General features: G+C 34.9%; 1 protein-coding gene across 5 annotated transcripts in view; it reads left to right on the forward strand.

The window, feature by feature from the left end:
• Foxp2 (forkhead box P2) overlaps window positions 1-18,965 on the forward strand; it is a 513,305-nt gene that overhangs the window by 448,178 nt on the left and 46,162 nt on the right. For all 5 annotated transcript variants that reach the window (XM_069996601.1, XM_069996600.1, XM_069996604.1 and 2 more), the window contains 2 exons: window positions 8,139-8,349; window positions 10,317-10,421. In XM_069996601.1, coding sequence (XP_069852702.1) covers window positions 8,139-8,349; window positions 10,317-10,421 — 316 coding nt within the window. The remainder of the gene's footprint in view (window positions 1-8,138; window positions 8,350-10,316; window positions 10,422-18,965) is intronic.

Below are 18,965 nucleotides of genomic sequence, written 5' to 3' on the forward strand. Positions count from 1 at the left end.
GAATAGCAGAGACAGAATACAAAAAAAAACAAACAAACTCAAAAGAGAGCTGGGCCACGGCTCAATTGCTAGAGCACCTGCCTAGCAAGCACAAAGTCCTAAGTCTAAACTCTAGTACCAACACTCACACATGCACACACATTCATATGCATACACACACAAAAATTCAATTTGCTAATATTTGTATATTAATAGGAAAACTCAAGAGCAAATGTAAGCTTGCCACATTAAAATACCATGATGGAAAACCTTAAAAATAAAATTTTAAATGTAAAAATGTAGCCTAGGGCTAAGTAGAAGGGTTCACATTTATAATCTCAGCTCTTGAGGAGGTGAAAATCTAGAGGATCATAGCTCAAGCCAGTCAGGACGAAATGAAGTGCACTTTTTATCCCACCTCCATGAGATGCTGTAGGTAGGAGGGTCATGGTCTGGGGCCTACACAGGCCAAAACATGATACCCTACTTGAAAAATTACTAAAACTGAACTGACAGGAGGTATGACTCAAATGGTAGAGTACCAGCCTACCAAGTGTGAGGCCCTTAGTTTATACCTTAGCAACCAAAAAAGGAAGAAAGAAAACAGAAAGAAAAATAGCAACATATAAAAATTTTAGTAGTAAAATCACAGAACATGTTTATTTTTTTAATTTTTATTTTTATTGGAAAGTTGATGTACAGAGGAGTTATATTTACATGTCAGGTATTGAGTACATTTCTTTTTTTTCCATTTTTTTATTGTGAAAATATTGTACAGAGGGGTTACATTTTCATGAGCAAGATAATGAGTACATTTCTTATCAAGCATTGTGTCACGCCTTACCTCATTTACTTTTGGTTATTCCCCTCCAAAACCAGAGTTAAGTTTACTTTCAGAAGTTAAGTTTGCTTATTGATGGAGATATTTGTTGTTGTTATTGGTTTTAAACATATACTTATTTTAATTGCTCTTTATTTGACATTTGGACAAAACAAATACCTGTCACTAGATACATATTAAAGATAGATTTTATTAATGACTGATGTTGGTCCTCTAGAAAAATGTAGATCAAGTCAGGTGTTGATGGCTCACACCTGTAATACTAGCTACTCAGGAGGCTGAGATATGAGGATCACAGTTCAAAGCCAGCCCAGGCAAGAAATTCTGTGAGACTCTGAGACTCTTACTTTCAATAAACCACTAGAAAACTGGAAGTGGCTCTGTGGCTCAAGTGGTAGAGCGCTAGCCTTGAGCTGAGGAGCTGAGGGACAGCGCCCAGGCCCAGAGTTCAAGCCCCACGACCAACCAAAAAAAAAAAAAAAAAGGAAAGAAAGAAAAAGAAAGAAAGAAAAAGAAAGAAAGAAAGAAAGAAAGAAAGAAAGAAAGAAAGAAAGAAAGAAAGAAAGAAAGAAAGAAAGAAAGAAAGAAAGAAAAATGTAGATCAACAATTTATTTGGTTTGACAGATAATAAACACTGACTGGTGGATGTTCCAGACACTAGCTCTCTTCTGGAGAGAAGAATTAGAGACTGTCAGGGGTGGAGTGGAAAGTTACCTTTGCAATGCATTCTCTTGTGAGTGATATGATTATTTTGGACATGGGTGCACTACTTTTTCAAATATAAAAGCTAAGATGAAAACTGGAAAGTACATGGTAATATCTCAGTTCAAATTGTTCAGTATCAAGTTGTCTTAACAAAAAAAAACATGTGATGCAAATACTTCTATGAAAGTAACAAAGGCAGGGGATCACTAAACAACACTTAGTTAGAAATTCACAGTAGGCTTGTTGTTCATCATTACTTATAAGTAATATAATATTTAAAAATCACTAGACATAAAAATGTAAAAAACAGAGAGAGAGTGTGTATGTGTATGTGTGTGTGTGTGTGTGTGTGTGTGTGTGTGTGTGTGTCTGTGTATGCACGTGTGCACGCGAGCTTGTGCCAGTCCTAGGGCTTAAACTCAGGACCTGGCACTGTCCTTGAGTTTCTTTTGCTCAAGGTTAGCACTCCCTATTTGAGCCACAGCTCTACTTCTTGCATTTTTTGAGTAGTTTATTGGAGATAAGAGTTTCATGGGCTTTCCTGCTCAGGTTGGCTTTGAACCATGACCCTCAAATCTCAGCATCCTGAATAGTTAGGAGTGAGCCACTGGGTCCCTGGCTTGAAAGAATATTTTTTTAGTTAAAAAAAGTGCTAATGTGACATTGAATAATAAATCATACCATTGAAAATTTTAAGCTTGGGGTACCCCACAGATGGTAAACCTAGATATGAATGATCAAATTGCCATTAATTCCTGGCACAGTTCTTACCATCTTACAGTTACCTACAAACTCTGAACAACAGATTAAAGAATTGTTATTACATTGCTTTCTTTGTGGTATCCCATGCATTTTGATTAAGGATACTTCCTTTTATTCACTCAACTCCCATGAAAATTACATTCTCAAAAGGATGAGAAACCCAGGCAACATACGAGAAGAAAATTTTTATCACTTTCCAGATGATTTGAGGGCTTTATAGATAGGCTGAAAATTCCCTATCCCTATCAGAACAAGCCCAAATCATCACTTAAAAACATAAAAGGGCTTTCCAATTTTCTGTGGTCATAGAATTTTCCACTAACATAATTACAAATAATTTTAGAACTAGTTTACATGTATATGTATATATATATACATACATATATATATTTATTGCTAAAGTGAGTTACTAAGAGAAAATGAATCCTCTTAAGATAAAGCTTGACTCTTTCTCTGCAATATTCCAACAAACTATACTCAGACAGTACATTTGCTAGGACAACTGGGTTATGATCAAATTGGAAATCCTTCCAGGATTAGTATGCACCAAGGATCCCTGCCATCATAAGACAAGCATTTTGTACATGTAGATAATAAATAAGTAAACTACAGATAAATGAGTACCAAAGAGGGGGGAGGATAATAAATAGAAGGACCAGGAAAAGGAAAGCAAATGTTGGAGGAAATGGGAGAAGTTGAACTTTTAGACAAGGAAGCAGGGACGAAGAGGTCCTGAGATGGAGTGACACCAGTGACGACTAGCCTGTACGTCACCATCTGCTTGTATGACTTGTGTAAATCATAAACAAAAACCATTGTGACTGATAACAGTATCATTAAAATATTTCTTTCTTGCTATTGTTTCTAATGTACTTATAAGGCATCATGTGATTTTTTTTTGGTTGCTTTGTGTGACCCTCCCCCATGGTATAACCCCTGTTTTCTCTGTATATGATGTTGGTATAATTTGTGGAGGGGAAGGGAAAAAAAACAAATTGTTTAAATAGGGATACAGGTGGACCCATTGCAATAATGAGATGTACAAGACACTATGTTGAAAAACAAACTTTACAATTTAGGTCAGGGGGAGAGAGTGTAGTTGTGGAGATGGGAGGAAAGAGATGGTAGGGGAAAATCAAAGGAGGAGGCAACAATGCTTGATAAGAAGTGTACTCATTACCTTGTTCATGTAACTGTAACCCCTCTGTACAATATTTTCACAATTAAAACTTATTTAAAAAAGCCAAAAATATATAATGCAAAATGGGTTGGGTGGGATGTGTTAGTTATCATAGGGAAGCATATAAAGCCACATTTGGCACAAGAGGAACAGTGCACATATGTAAATAAAACAGGTGGAGACGACTGCAACAGGACATGAAGGGGATAGAAAGTTCTAGAAATCGATGTTCACTTTTGGAAGTGTGTTTCAGAAATTTGGTAAGGTGACAGAAGAATATCAGTAGGAAGCCTGTAGTTTGAAGAGGGGTGTAAAATACAGGTCATGTGGTTAATATTAATTTATAAAGGCTATATGAACCTGATATAAATTCATGTAATTGAAATGAGTTTGTGGAGGTGTTCGCCAAACATGTTTGGAACACATTGAAATCATTAGGATTCAAGTTTCTTTGTCACTAGACGATTTATACACATGTGTCCTCCAAGTTATAGACCTACAGACTACTTGGATTAACAGTATTTTGAAGATTATATTTCATGGAACACCATTTAATTCAACTTTTTAATGTCTCTCTGAAAAGAAAATAAACTAATTAGTTTCTGTGAATGATCAAGGCTTTAAAAGTTTACAATTGTACAAAATTGATAATATTGTTATTACATTTTATAGCTAGTTTTAGATCCACAAAGAAGAGTTTAACAAATGTTAGATGTCAAGACTTTGTCACAAAGTCACAGTAATAAGTAATTTTCATTTTTCATTTTATTATTGCCTGATGGGTATTGCAAATTTTCAATACCAACTAATAATATGGAAATCCTACAGTAGGTAAGGATACTTACATTAGCAAATGATTAAAGAACCCATAACTAAGTTATTAATGGAATCATGATCTTGAATTATCTCTATATGATTGTCATTTACAAGGTAAAAAAAATAATATTAGCTACCCAATCTATGTTAAATCAACTAGTATCAATTGTAATTCTTTATACATTTGTCTTTTTTGTTGTTGTTGTTGGTCCTGGGGCTTGAACTCTGGGCTGCCTGGGTGCTGTCCCTCAGCTCTTCAGCTCAAGGTGAGCGCTCTACCACTTGAGCCACAGCACCACTTTTGGTTTTCTGATGGTTTATTGGAGATAAGAGTCTCATGGACTTTACTGCCCGGGCTGGCTTTGAACCATGATCCTCAGACTTCAGCCTCCTGAGAAGCTAGGATTACAGGGGTGAGCCACCGGGACAAGGCTACACGTTTGTCTTATAGGTAGTAATGTTCATAAATAGGATAGCCTTTAAGAGTTGCAAAATTTCCACATGGGAATCAGCATGTTTTTTATAATCAGTCAACAGATACTTATTTAGGACAGACAAAGGACTGTACAAGCCATTAGAGATCTGACAGTAGGGCTGGGAAGGTCCCCTTGTATGCATGAGTCCTGGGTTCAATTCCTCAGCACCACATAAGCAGAAAAAGCCAGAAGTGGCACTGTGGCTCAAGTGGTAGAGCGCTAGCCTTGAGCTGAAGAGTCCCGGGACAGTGTCCAGGCCCAGAGTTCGAGCCCCATAACTGACAATAAATAAATAAATAAATAAATAAATAAATAGTTAATAAATACCTGTTTATATTTATAAATTATAGTTTTAGTGGAGAGAGTCTGTGGGAAGAAAATTAGTCCATAGATAGCTTAAAAACAATACTTTTTATCGAAAACATAGCATAAATCATTTAAAAATGCTAAAAGTTATGGTGCAGAAGAGTTTAACACTGTGATCAAACACTTCTCCTATTGGTGAACTGGGAGTCAGTCACCCATTTCTGAAAAGGAAGGCAGAAAACAATCCTTCCATTGCCATTGGCTATTTACCTCCACATCGATCAGTGTTTTTTACATGCTAAGGGATGGGGGTGAAAAGGTTCCCTCTTCTCCCCATTGTTTTATATCCTCTTGTCCCTGTCCCCTGCTCATTCCAATTTACCTACTCTACCTATGCTCCTGATCACCATCACTAGGGAATCTGATGTTATGAACACTGGGTTGGACATAAGGATGGTTTAAATAGCAAGCACTTCCCCCTTGGAGAAGGAGGGACACCTAGCATTAAAGATCACAGAGGTTAGAGCTGAAGAGGGACAAGGTTTGAATTCTATGCACTGTTTATGAATTCATTGATTTGGAGGCAGCACTGTTAACCTTTCTAAGACTTTATTTTCATGTGTAATCTCCAATGAGATTAACTGATGTTATGAATGTAAAGCATTTAATAAGGGTCTAGAATATAGCAAATGCTTAATGATAAATGATAGTAATTATAATTACAGCCTCATTTTCCCAGCATGTGTGTGTGTGTGTGTGTGTGTGTGTGTGTGTGTGTGTGTGTGTGTGTGTGTGTGTGTGTGTTTGTGTGTATGTTATTAAAGTTTAAACTCAGGGTTTTGTACTTGTTAGGCAGACACTTTACTTAAGCCATATTGTCAACTCCTTCTCAGTTGAGTTATTTTTTTCTGGATAGAATTTTGCATTTTTATCCAGGGCTGTCTGGAGTTTGATCTTCTTGTGTATACCTCCTAGGTAGCTAAGATTACAAGTAACAAGCCACAATATGTGCTTGTTTGTTGAGATGGTAACTTGCTAATATTTTTGTCCACTCTGGCCACAAACTGTGTTCATCACAATCCCTGCCTCCCAACTAGCTGGAATTATAGGTATGTACCACCATTCTGGGCCCTAGTCAGTTATTTTCATATTTTCTTTTTTCTTTTTTTTTGGGGGGGGGGTCTGGTCATGGGGCCAGAACTCTGGGCCTGGGCGCTGACCCTCAGCTCTTCAGTTCAAGGCTAGTACTCTACCACTTGAGCCACAGCGCCTCTTCCAGCTTTTTTCTTTTTGCTTATGTGGTGCTGAGGAATCAAGCCCAGGGCCACATGCATGCAAGGCAAGTAAGTGCTCTACCACTGAGCCACCTTCCCAGCCCTCATATTTTCTTAATATAGTGTTTTTTAAAACAAAAGCATTGAAGTCAGACCATCTGGATTAGAATCACATGTTTACCAGGTACAAACTTTGTGCCATGAGACACATTTTTGAATTTTGTTCTCTTTCCTTTTATCTCTAAATTGGTTAAAATAAAAATACTAATTTTGTTAGATTGTAGTAAGCATTAAAATTAAAACCATAAGATAAGGAATATATAATGATTTAGTTCTTAGCTCATGTAAGTGCCAGTTTATAAATCATATTTGATAAATGATAATCTTAGTAATTTCCAAAACTTTTGTTAAAAACCACATGGTTAGACCTCACCTAGCTCTACTATTCTCATGATTTTACAATCATGTAAATTTGTATGATTTGAACCAAAGGATTGAAGTGAGTAGTGAGCTTTCTATCCATTAGACAAAACTGAAGGAGAGCTTTACATATTATCTATTGTACTTAAAGGATCAATGGAAGCAAATATACTGTTTTTTTTCCAGCTATCCCAAAGAAAAATTCATATGGTTGGCCTGATTGAGAAAGAATAAGATAACCAGATAATTGTTAAATCTCTCTCTTTTTTTTTAGTTGAAGGACAACTAATTTTCCTTATATTCTTTTCTCTTTCTTGTTTTTTTTCGCCTTTTCTTTTTTTATGATATGCATTATTTCTAAAATCTAATTCTCTTTCCATTCATTACTGATATATGAGCAGCAAGTAAAAGCTGGACAGGCACTGGTGGGCTCATTCCTATCATCCTCGCTACTCAGGAGGAAGTTACCTTGAACCTGATGTTGGCTGGCTCATCCCTGTAATCCTAGTTACTGAGGTGGCTGAGACCCAGTGGACTAAAGTTTTAAACCAGCCTCAGGAGAAAAGTTTCCAGGGACTCCATTTCCAAAATAACATTAAAAAAGCCAAACTGAAGGTGTGGCACAAGTGGTAGATTACCTGCTATGCAAGCCAGGATAAGTACATATTCATGTTGAGTTGCAACTTCAGTACCAACAAAAAGAGAGAAAAACAAAGCTAGTCTTAAAGGATGAATAGGTGAATAGACAAATTATTTAATTTTGAAATAAATCTTGTAAGGGTTTATTTATTTATTTTGTCAGTTCTGCACTCAACTACATGAAATATTTTAACACAGGGACTTGTGATTTTTGTTTTTCCCCTACCAAAGGAGGAAGTAACAGTGCTCAATAGGAAATGTACTCATTACTTTACTCATGTAACTATAACCCCTCTGTAGAGTATCTTTACAATAAAATATATGTATATATACAAAAAAAGGACTAGCTGTAGACCTTGGTACAAACCTATTTCTCCATGTGACCTGGCTTGTGAGCCACCATGCCTGGCTTATTTGTTGAGATGACGTCTCATTAACTTTTTGCCAGTCTCAAACTGTTGATAGTCCCTATCTCTGCCTTCTGAGTAGCTGAGATTACAAATATATACTACCAGGCCCAGACTTACAGGATTCTTTTGTCCCCTTTATTATTATTCCCCAACACTATTAATTTCAATATCGTTTTCAACAAGTAACTATTTAGGACAAAGGTTATAGTTCTGATGATATAAAAGCTATTTTTATTAATCACTTTTGTTGTTGGCATTAATCCATTAATAATCCACACTGGTTATGTAAACTTTTTGTCATATTAGCCAAGCTTTCTTTCCTTTTATAGCTGGCTTAAGTCCTGCTGAGATCCAGCAGTTATGGAAAGAAGTGACTGGAGTTCACAGTATGGAAGACAATGGCATTAAACACGGAGGGCTGGACCTCACCACCAATTCCTCCTCTACTACCTCCTCCACCACTTCCAAAGCATCACCACCCATCACCCATCATTCCATGGTAAATGGACAGTCTTCAGTCCTCAATGCAAGACGAGACAGGTAAGCCTTCACAGCTACATACAGTATCTGTCCATCACCACATTTCAGTTTCATCGTTAATTGAATTAAAAGTAAAAAATTATACTCAATGAGGACAAAATGCAGAGAACAAGTTAAGTAAGTATTGTTAGATGATCTCATGTGTTCTTTTTTCTTATTAGAAAAGAAAGCAGTTCAAATGTCAGTAATGTAATAGAAGTGGTTGGTGAATTTTCCTGAAGAAATATATTTTTCCAAGTGCATATAAAATGCTGTATCCATGTATGTTTGTGACTATCATGATTAACCTGATTTATAGGAGAACTTTTAACCATTTTTCAGAAACCCAGTTTCTAATTTTCTATTAAGTTAAGATTCATGAACATGTATATCCTCCTCAGTATATTAAACATACTCTTAGAAATTAGAGAGTAGATACACATTGATAAATTATCTCAGCCATAAGAAACAAGAAGATAGAACTGGGTTTATTTTTTGTGTTTTTTTTTTTTTCTGTCAGTCATAGGGCTTGAACTCTGGGCCTGGGCACTGTCCCTCAGCTCTTTGGCTCAAGGCAAGCATTCTACCACTTGAGCCACAGAGCCATTTCTGACTTTCTGGTGGTTTTTATTGGAGATAAGAGTTTTATAGCCTTTCCTGACCAGGCTGATTTTGAACTACTATCCTCAGAGCTCAGCCTTCTGAGAAGCTAGGATTACAGGCATGAGCCATGGGTGCCCAGCAGAACTGCTTTTATTTATTGTAGTGGCATGGTAGAATTTTTAACACATAAAAATGAAAACATATTAGCCATTGTTTATAAGCCTTTCACTAACAATCAATAGAGAAATAATTTGATTGTGAAAACATTAGACACATTGTTAAATTTTCAATTTCCTGTTTTATTTTTGTTGTTAAAAATCTGTTTGTAAAAGGAATATCCAGGAAATTTTGTTCATGAAATTTTATTAATTTAGAGGTAACACTAGCTAATCAAATCCTCTCAAATAATTCATATGAAGGAATAAGCTAAAATAATGCTCAGAATAAAGTCTCTTTGAAAAGATGAAAATTCATTGGAGACTTCTGTTATATGATGGGTAGGTTCATTTATAGATCCATGAATTTTATGTAAGTGTAGTGGTTCATAGTGATTTGTTTTGAAATTAAATGTATCAATCTACTTTACTCATATGTATGTATATTTCATTTACAGTTTTGTTATAAATATTTTTTTCAAAGAAACAAAGATTTAATGAAAATATAGTTTGAAATACAAACAGTGTTCATGGCCTCCATTGAGGAGGTAGAAAAGTTCATGTTAGCTTTTTTATAAAATGGTATACTTATGAACACTGTCATGTTATTGTTTTGAGATTTATTTGAAAATAATATATTTCAAAAGTTAGTTTTCCTAAGATTCTTTATACAGTATAATAGTTACTTGTCAAAAGCCTATAGTAATTAGGTAGAAGTGTAGTTAACAAATACTGATCCAAAGTGGCATATTGAACCAAGTATTAAGATATATATGGGCCATACATAAATATTAAATTATTTTAATAATTTCAATGTCCTCCACATTTATATCTTCTTTAAAAAATATCTCAAAAATTTGATGATGTGTGCTAGTGTTTTCTTAAAAATGTTTTTTATACTTGAACATATAAGAATGTATATTTTTTTATTTAGAGGCAAAATGTTACATGAAGGTCATATGGCAGAATTAGCATATGATATTATACAATCCTCTTAGTTTTTCTTCCTTTATTAACAGTCATCTTTGGCTCTCTTTCTTCTCTAATTGGAACATCATCTAGCCTTGGCAGTTGAACTATTCAATAGAACGATTAAATTTTTCTGACTGCTCTGAGCTGAATTGACCTGTTTTGACCTGTTTGTCACTGATCGTAACCTGACAGGCGCTAGCAGCCTGCAACGATTATGGCTTTTTGAGATGAATCTGACGTCCTGTTCTTTTGCTGCAGCTCGTCACACGAGGAGACTGGGGCCTCTCACACTCTCTATGGCCATGGTGTTTGCAAGTGGCCTGGCTGTGAAAGCATTTGTGAAGATTTTGGACAGTTTTTAAAGTAGGTTTTAATTTTAGTTTTTGAGCGGGAGACACGTTGTATGGGAGTCATAGATATGTCATAAATAAAGATGAAGGGGGCTGTGGAAAGATGCATGCAAAAGTGTACCAAGTTTTCAGTGAGTTCCAACAAGTGGATTACCCATGTTAGAATCAAAAGGTGGACACATCATGGTCATGTTTTATGACCATCTTTGATAAATCTTCAGTAAGACTTTTGAAAAAAAAAAGGGTCTATTATGGTAGCAATATTAGTCACGGGCAAACATGTTTTTAAGGTAAGATACCCTTAAATTTGAATTTATGATGAAAATTCCGATCATACATGTGAATGCATAAAATCTCTATGTATTTCAACAGACAGGTGTATTCTGCAGGTTTATTGTTGAATTGTGGATTTTTTTATTCTCAAGTTTAAACAATGATATTTAATAACAAGAATGAAAACTAGACGTTAGTGGTATGGAAAACTTAAATAATTGTTTTACTTCTTTGTCCTTCATGAAACCAAAAGTAGCATACATGGTTGAATATTTGCTTAATTGATTATATATAGCTCATCTAATTTAAAATCAAAGCTTTGGGAAGTCTTAGATTTTTTCCCAACAATGATATTTGATTTTAAAAGATTTTTACGGGGAGTCCTTCAAATGAAAATATTCATCTTTCATGAATCATTTCCACCCCCATTCTGGCATAGGAGAGATCTAAGTAAAGAGCTTCTCCAGACAGAGCTTATGGAGATGAGTAACTATGCAGACTGAGACTCTTATGTTGTCATGGAGTAGCTCACAGGGTGAATGAACTGTTTCATGCTTCATCAACAATTAAGTTAATTAGCTCATTTGAAATTGCACTGCTTTGTTGCCAGGATGTTGGCAGAAACATCAAAAAGATGTGTTTACAAATGGTAGCCTGACTACAGCATAGACAGAGAAAGCACCATAAACAACAAGGCGCAAGTACTTGGCATTATAAGAACTTTATAACATTTACAGTGAAATTTCCACAAAGAATTTTTTTAAGCCATTCATTGTTTCTGACCAATTAAAAGAAAACTTGCTTCATGTAGCACAACAGATTTTTGTAAATGGAACATTTGCATCTATTAGATCAAAAGAATAGTGAGCTGCCATTTTACAGGAGGAGAGGAGGTAGGAAAGTCATTTTCCTGTTCCAAGTGAAGCTAAAACAACAACAACAACAAAAATGCAAGGTATCTTTGCTGAATATTTCCTTTCTTAAAAGAATACAGGATAGGAGATATAAATAATCATAACAAGTAATTTCATATTTCTTTTTTGAATAGGTTAATCTTCATCAATATATTATCTTATTTACTGTTGTTTAGATTAAAAACTGTACTATTTCACGAGAATGGTAATTTATGTAACAAGACTTATAAAAGTTGTGCATTTTGTTTTGCTCCAATTTGCTTAAAATACATCTTTTTGCACCCCAATTTTTTAAAATAAAACTCAAACTTCAGTGGTCCATATCTGGAAGCTAATAAGCTCAAGGCCAGCCTGAAGGTGGTCCCAAACTAGCCTGGGCTATAGAGGGGAAACCTGTAATAATAATCATCATCATCTTTTGACACTGGAAAGAGGCATTTTTATTCATCTCAAATGATTTTTTTACTACTAACAATGAGGTGAATATAAACTCTCCTTGTGTCCCCCATGGTCCTTTCTCATATTCCTGCCAATGGTTTTTACTTTATTATTTTTTTTCTTAACTGAAGAAACTACAATTAAAAAAGCATTTCCTTTCAATTAAATATCAACTTTGGTTTCAGAGAGTGACCATTTTTCCAACCCATTAACTTCATAGGGATGACAGAACTAATGACAGTAGATTTTTAAGTTCTTTCTTTTAGTCTATTTTTGTTATGAATGTATATGCATTAGCCTCTTATTCAAAGATCTGTGATAAATTCTATAGTAGAGCAAATGTCAGTATACTGTAATAAAATGAAATATTAATTAGATGCCTTCTCCTATACTGGTACATTCTTGTTCTTAAAGATGTACAAGAAAATTCGAAATTAATAAGACAATATAGTTTAGAAATGAACTAACTTTATTCTGGGAGAAAGTAATGAAGATGTCACCACCTATGCACACGTTCACAGAGGAAGCTTCTTTTATTGTAAGGAATGAGAGAACTGAGGATGGGCAAAACCAAAAGCCAGAAAGATCTTTACTTCTCAATTTTCCTGTATCTGTCCTCACAAAATTTTATATCTAATTTTATTAAAAGTTTTTAAGAAAAATAAGTCTTTTTAGTTGTAAAATATACTAGAAATTCATTTTACAGTATCAGTTTTAATTTAACACTTAAATGACTTAAAATGCTTGAAATAAAAGGAAATGATCTCTATTTAGCCTATTTATAGTAAATAATGAATGCTAATTAAAAAAAAATATAGTGTTTCAAATTTCCTTTCTCATGTTGCATGTCTAAATGAACTCCAGAAACTCTATTTGCCTGGAGTCAAATGAAAATTCGTCATATAATAATCCCTTATTTGTGATACAAGGTATGCTTACATATATTAATCATATAATATATACTTTTTTTCAGGCACTAACTATTCTTATTCACAAGCATTCTAATTCACTTTATTATATAATTATTATATCTACCACATATTCTTGTTTATTTCTACACCATTAACTAGACAACTCTCTGTTAAACAAAAAGGATGAAAACTAAGATAGAAGTGTTATGCATAGCAATAACATGAAAAGGTAACAACATGAGATGTAAAAGGCAGTCCAGACTTACAACATGTATACAAATTTTGAATTTTACTACTAAATTGGTACTCACAGGAGCTAACCATTTCTGAGGTTTTTCACAGATCACTAAAAGCATTTAAGACTACTTTTTCATTACTGTCTTATAAGTGTCAAAGTGTAATAACATCTGACAAAACTTTAGTGTAGTTTGACTGCAAAATTAATTAGCATTCCAGCAGACCTCAGTCAGCTTGAAGCTAGATGAACTGACTTTCAGAGCCTAAGCCAAAAGATTCAGAATGTAGGTTTCCAGTTAGCAGACAAGTGTCCTTGAACCTGCATGCACACATGCCAGCAAACAAAACATGATCTGAGGTGAAAGATGGAAATACTCTCCCTTAAGAAAAGCAGAATGGTTGGTGTCCATAAAGGTATCCGTGCAAACATTAATAACTTAAAGATGAACTAGTTCATAAAGATAAATGAGTTAAGTTGGTTAAAAATTGAAATTTTAAGACTTGATAGCATATAAAGAGTAATAAAAAGACAGTGGAAACAATGGCTTATTTAGTAGGAATGTGTTTCTTTTTTCTTTCAACTGACTATAAAACACAATGCCCTTTCTTCCTGTGTATTGTCTATTTCTTTGTCTTTCACTAGGCAGCATGGCTACAAAATTATGACCTCAAGAAGGCATTCTTTGAACTTGTCAGAATGTTGTTTCTTTTGGTGACAGTGCCCCCATCTCTCAAAACTAAGGCATCTCACATAATCAGCTAAATGAATAGTGACAGCTAACATTTTGTATTTAAACTCCTGTCAGTGTTTAAACATAAAGAGCTTGATGCAAAATAAATCAAACACCAGTGATATGCAAGTGAAACATTTTGTTAAAACAGCCCTGACATACTTGGATCTAAATCTGATCCCTTTTTAGCTTGTAAAAATGCTATAACTTTAAATGAATTTGAAAAATCTAGAGGTTAAAATTGAATTGCTAATCTGCAGTATATATAATTGAAGTTACTGCACGCATTCATAACCATAAAAGCCTCATTAAAGAGAATTGTGCATTAAATAAATTGGAAAGATACTTTCTTACTTTTTTGTCTTCCTGAAATGCCTGCTTAATTGTTTTTAGAAAGACTTTGACTGCCTATTTATGTTTTTCCCCAGTTCATACTACCTGCCTAGCACGCAGATTCAATGCAGTTTTGAAAGAACATCAGTCGACCACATCATTTATTCCATTTTGAAAACAAAAATCAATATACCTGTAAAGTGACCCATAAATTAGAACTGGCTCACACGATGTTTGTTCAGTGCTGCCTTTCTGAAGGCCCCCTTTGCATTTTTCTTCACCTCTCTGTTTGAACTGCAGTCTCGGTAAGAGGCTCATTAGGGGACATTAGGGACTGGAGCTAACCAGAATTCCAGAGCTTGCTTTGCTCTTATTAATGCATAGTAGAGTAGAATGCATTTAAATATTTCATAGGCATTCAGTAATTTGTGTGTAATCGCCTTGTTAGCAGACCAGTAGAAGTAGAACAGGCCTGTGAAATGGTGTTAGTGATTGCATGGGTAATTTACAGACCTTTGCCATCAGAAAGAGTATTATTGTTGGCTAGTATGAAGCTGTGAAACAGAACTAGCAATAAGTAAAAGAAGAAACTTAATAAAGGTTTTGTAAGGAGAGCATCTTTAAGGATAACAACCCCACTTGGTCCTTTTGAAGCAGCCATAATTTATGACATAGGCAATATATCAAATGTGTAAGGTAGCCTTATGGAGCATTCGTATGAAAAGGATATTTGCAACATTAGTTCCAACTTCCTGCAAGGGACATGATTAAATGATTAATGAAATGTCCCTTTGCATATGCATTTTGAAACAGCAATTAGGCACTGACTGAGAAAATCCACCAATCCTCTCATTTTTCAGTATTATCTTGTTCTTGATTTATAAATCATAGAGAATTTTCGAACAGCAATACGCAGAACCTGAGATAGTTAGAAAAACATAAAAGAGAATAATTTGGGCACAAAACAGTCATAAATACATAAATTCATCATTTAATGTTAATACTTCGCATATTTATTTAGTCTTATTGCATTGTATTTATATCCGACACTATTTCTGTACTTTGATTGGCATAATTAAGTAGGGGGATGAATAGGCACTATTATTTTACATATCACTGGTAAACAATAGCTAGGAAGGGAGAAGGGAGATGTGGCAGAGGTATGTATGTGTTTTTCAAGTTCTCAGTAATCCACTGGAGGCTGTTCTATAAATGATCATTGAAGGGCTGCAAGCTAGCCTATAATTACAGGAAAGAAAGTGGCAGCTCTGGCATTTCATAACTATGTGTCCTCGAAAAGTGCTTTGTGAGTTTGTCACCAATGATAATTTAGATAGAGGCTCATTACTGAACATCACAACACTTTAAAAACCTTTCGCCTTCATACAGGAGAATAAAGGACTATTTTAATGGCAAGGTTCTTTTGTGTTCCACTGAAAAATTCAATCAAGACAAAACCTCATTGACTATTATTGTAGTCTACAGTCTCTATTCTAATAAAAGCTGCAGAGATAAATTGAATAGGTCTCGAAGACCCAAGTATATAATGCAAACATTTTGCACTTTTTTTAGTCCTTTAACTATAAGATAATGATTACCACGAAGAAGTAAACAAGTATTTTTAAAAAAACCTTTTTAAATGATTTCATGTAGAAATAAACATGTTATAGTGACTGTCCTTTTTCTTGTGAGGCTGTGTCTTCTATCTAACTTCCTTTCTTTATTCAGATCCAAACTTTGGATATAGCTGAACCATTTTTTAAAATAGGATTCTTTAGATTTATTGTGGGAGGAATTATGTGTGTGTACTCCTCCAGAGTTCATGATTTTAATAAAAAGTCTACCCAAATATAGTAATAGTAACAACTATACAATCAGTTCTGGTGTAAGGCTGCTAGACCCTTGCCATATTGTTCATTGAAATTGGGGGAGGGGTGTGAAGGACAATTCTTACACATGGCTTTGCTAGTTAAGAATTAGTTACAAATTACACCATGGGCCAACTCATGTTCCACACCTTCTTTCCAGAGAGTGAAATGAAATCTAGTCTTCATCACAATTAGTTTCAATGAAGTAGTGGCCAGAACTGAACTGAGAGAAGTCAAGTGGATGGAAGTGCCCGTTTTAATCTCCACCCACGTATCTCCCGCTTGGCCTATTCTATCTGGCTGTGATAGACTAGAGTTTCTCATCAACCAACACTCAATTGTACAGAGATAAATAGAAGTTTGTTGTCATAATCAGTGAGGAGGTATTCAAACTAGTTTAATGTATCCAAATATGGGACAAAAAGGATCAATGGCTTCTGGTGGGTGAGCTTAGCTAAATCTACTAACAAGCCCACTTGTTTATATGCTGCTTCCTTCTTAGCAATGACATTTTAATTCTTTTTCAAATGTGTCAAATATATGAATGTCCATATGTTTATTCTGCTCACTTATTAATTTTAAGGAATATAGGTAAAGAAGTTGAATGAACACACAACCATGTTTATTGAATTCAATATGCTCAAGACGATGATAAAAATTTTAGACTCTAATTCTAGATGAACTCATTAGGAAAACATATGTGCTCTTTATTTTTTGCATATTTTGTTTAGCATATATTTCCACTTTTTAGGAATCACTGAGAATCTATTCAATTTTTTTATTATCTTTAAAAAGCTGTACAAAGGAATTGCCACTTAACAATGCAGTTTATAAATACTATATATCCTAATCCATGTCACCTCTTTCAATATTTTCACTCATCCTTCCCAACCTCACCCCTTTCCTTACTCTTCTTAATTTTGTAGGATATGCCCTAGACTCTTGACTCCTTTCTTCTCCATTTGTCCACCATTTTTCCCTTTGACCCCACCCCACCCTTTTCTTTTTATTTTTAAGTTAGTTTTTTGTTGTGAAAATACCGTACAGAGGGATTACAATTACATGAGCAAGGTAATGAGTACATTTCCTATCAGGCATTGTTGCCTCCTCCTTTGTTTTTTCCCTACCATCCCTGCCCTCCCACCTCCACAACTACAATCCCCGGCTTCCTCCTGCCTAAATTGTAAAGTTCATTTTTCAACATAGCATCTTGTACATCTCATTGTTGCAATGGGTCCACCTATATCCCTATTTAAACAATTTATTTTTTCCCTTCTGCTCCCCAAATTATACCAACATCAAATACAGTGAAAACAGGGGTTATACAGTGGGGGAGGGACATACAAAGCACCAAAAACAATGTGGTACCTTATAAATAGGTTAGAAACAATAACAAGAAAGAAAAAAAAAACACTTGTGTCCTTATTTTGGGGTTCATTTCGCTAAACATCATCTTATCTGAGCTTTTCTGCTTGTCTCAGACATCTACTAGTTATTGTACTCTCTACCTGGTGTTTTATTTCTCTGAACTTTGACTTTGTTTTTCTAAAGAATTTGAGCTCTGCCTGGAATCTACTGTATTTCGGCTAATACATTTGTATACATTTGCATACCATGTATTTACTCATGAGTTTGTATGCTAAAGCTCACTTCCACATCTAAGAGAATTGCTCTCTTAGTTTTGTGCACTGATAAAATAGACACATCTAAAGATATTGAATTACTTGAAGACTTTTTTTTGGCTTTGTTTTGTTTGTGGGGCTTGAACTCATGGCCTGAGCATAGTCCCTGAGTTTATTCTGTTCATTATTAGCTCTCTACCACTTTGAACCTCAGCTCCACTTCTGTTTTTCTGGTGGTTAATTGGAGATGAGTCTCAAGGAGTTTCCTGCCTGGGCTGGCTTTGAACCATAATCCTCAGCTCTCAGCCTTCTGAGTAGCTAGGATTATAGGTGTGAGCCACTGATGCCTAATGAAGATTATTTTTTGGATTTTGAAAGCCATCAAATGAATTATGCATTACAAATTACAATGTACATATTATTTGGATATTTTCAAGTTCATTAGAAATACTGCTCTACTAAATTGTTGTACTATTCAATAGAAATTTCTTCATATATTGTCTAACAATGGTGATCAACTAATATGTAATAAGAACTAGAGTAGGAGTGTTTTAATGATCCATCCTTCTTTACTTTTATTTTTATTTTTTATTTATTTTTATTTTTTGTCAGTCATGGGGCTTGCACCCCCAGGTTCAAGTCGTGGGGCCAGGGCGCTGTCCCTCAGCTCCTCAGCTCAAGGCTATTGAGTGCTCTATCACTTGAGCCACAGTGCCACTTCCGGTTTTCTGAGTGGTTTATTGGAGATAAGAGTCTCAGGGACTTTTCCTTCCCGGGCTGCCTTTGAACCCTGATCCCCAGATCTCAGCCTCTGGAGTAGCTAGGATTACAGGCGTGAGCCACCGGCACCTAGTTCTGTGAGACTCTTATCTCCAATAAACCACCAGAAAACTGAAAGTGGCAGTTTGGCTCAAGTGGTAGAGCCCTAGCCTTGAGCTGAAGAGTTGAGCTACAGTGCCCAGGCCCAGAGTTCAAGCCCCACGACCAACAAAAAATAAAAAAAATAAAAAATAAACATAGGAACAACATCATTTTTAAAAGAAAAATGGAATAGAGAATTAATTACCTTTGTTCTCTTTAGAATTACTTTTGGTTCCTATATGATATCCTTTTAAAACATTTTAGTAATGTATGAAATACATCTTGTAGTTTATATTATTTGGGGAAATATGATATATTTAGAAATGACCAATGACATTTTCAGCCCTTTATATTACATGAATAAGTTTC

Source organism: Dipodomys merriami, unplaced genomic scaffold (genome assembly GCF_024711535.1).
Source record: "Dipodomys merriami isolate MVZ:Mamm:240054 unplaced genomic scaffold, mDipMer1.0.p SCAF_5, whole genome shotgun sequence".
Classification (NCBI taxonomy): Eukaryota; Metazoa; Chordata; class Mammalia; order Rodentia; family Heteromyidae; genus Dipodomys; species Dipodomys merriami.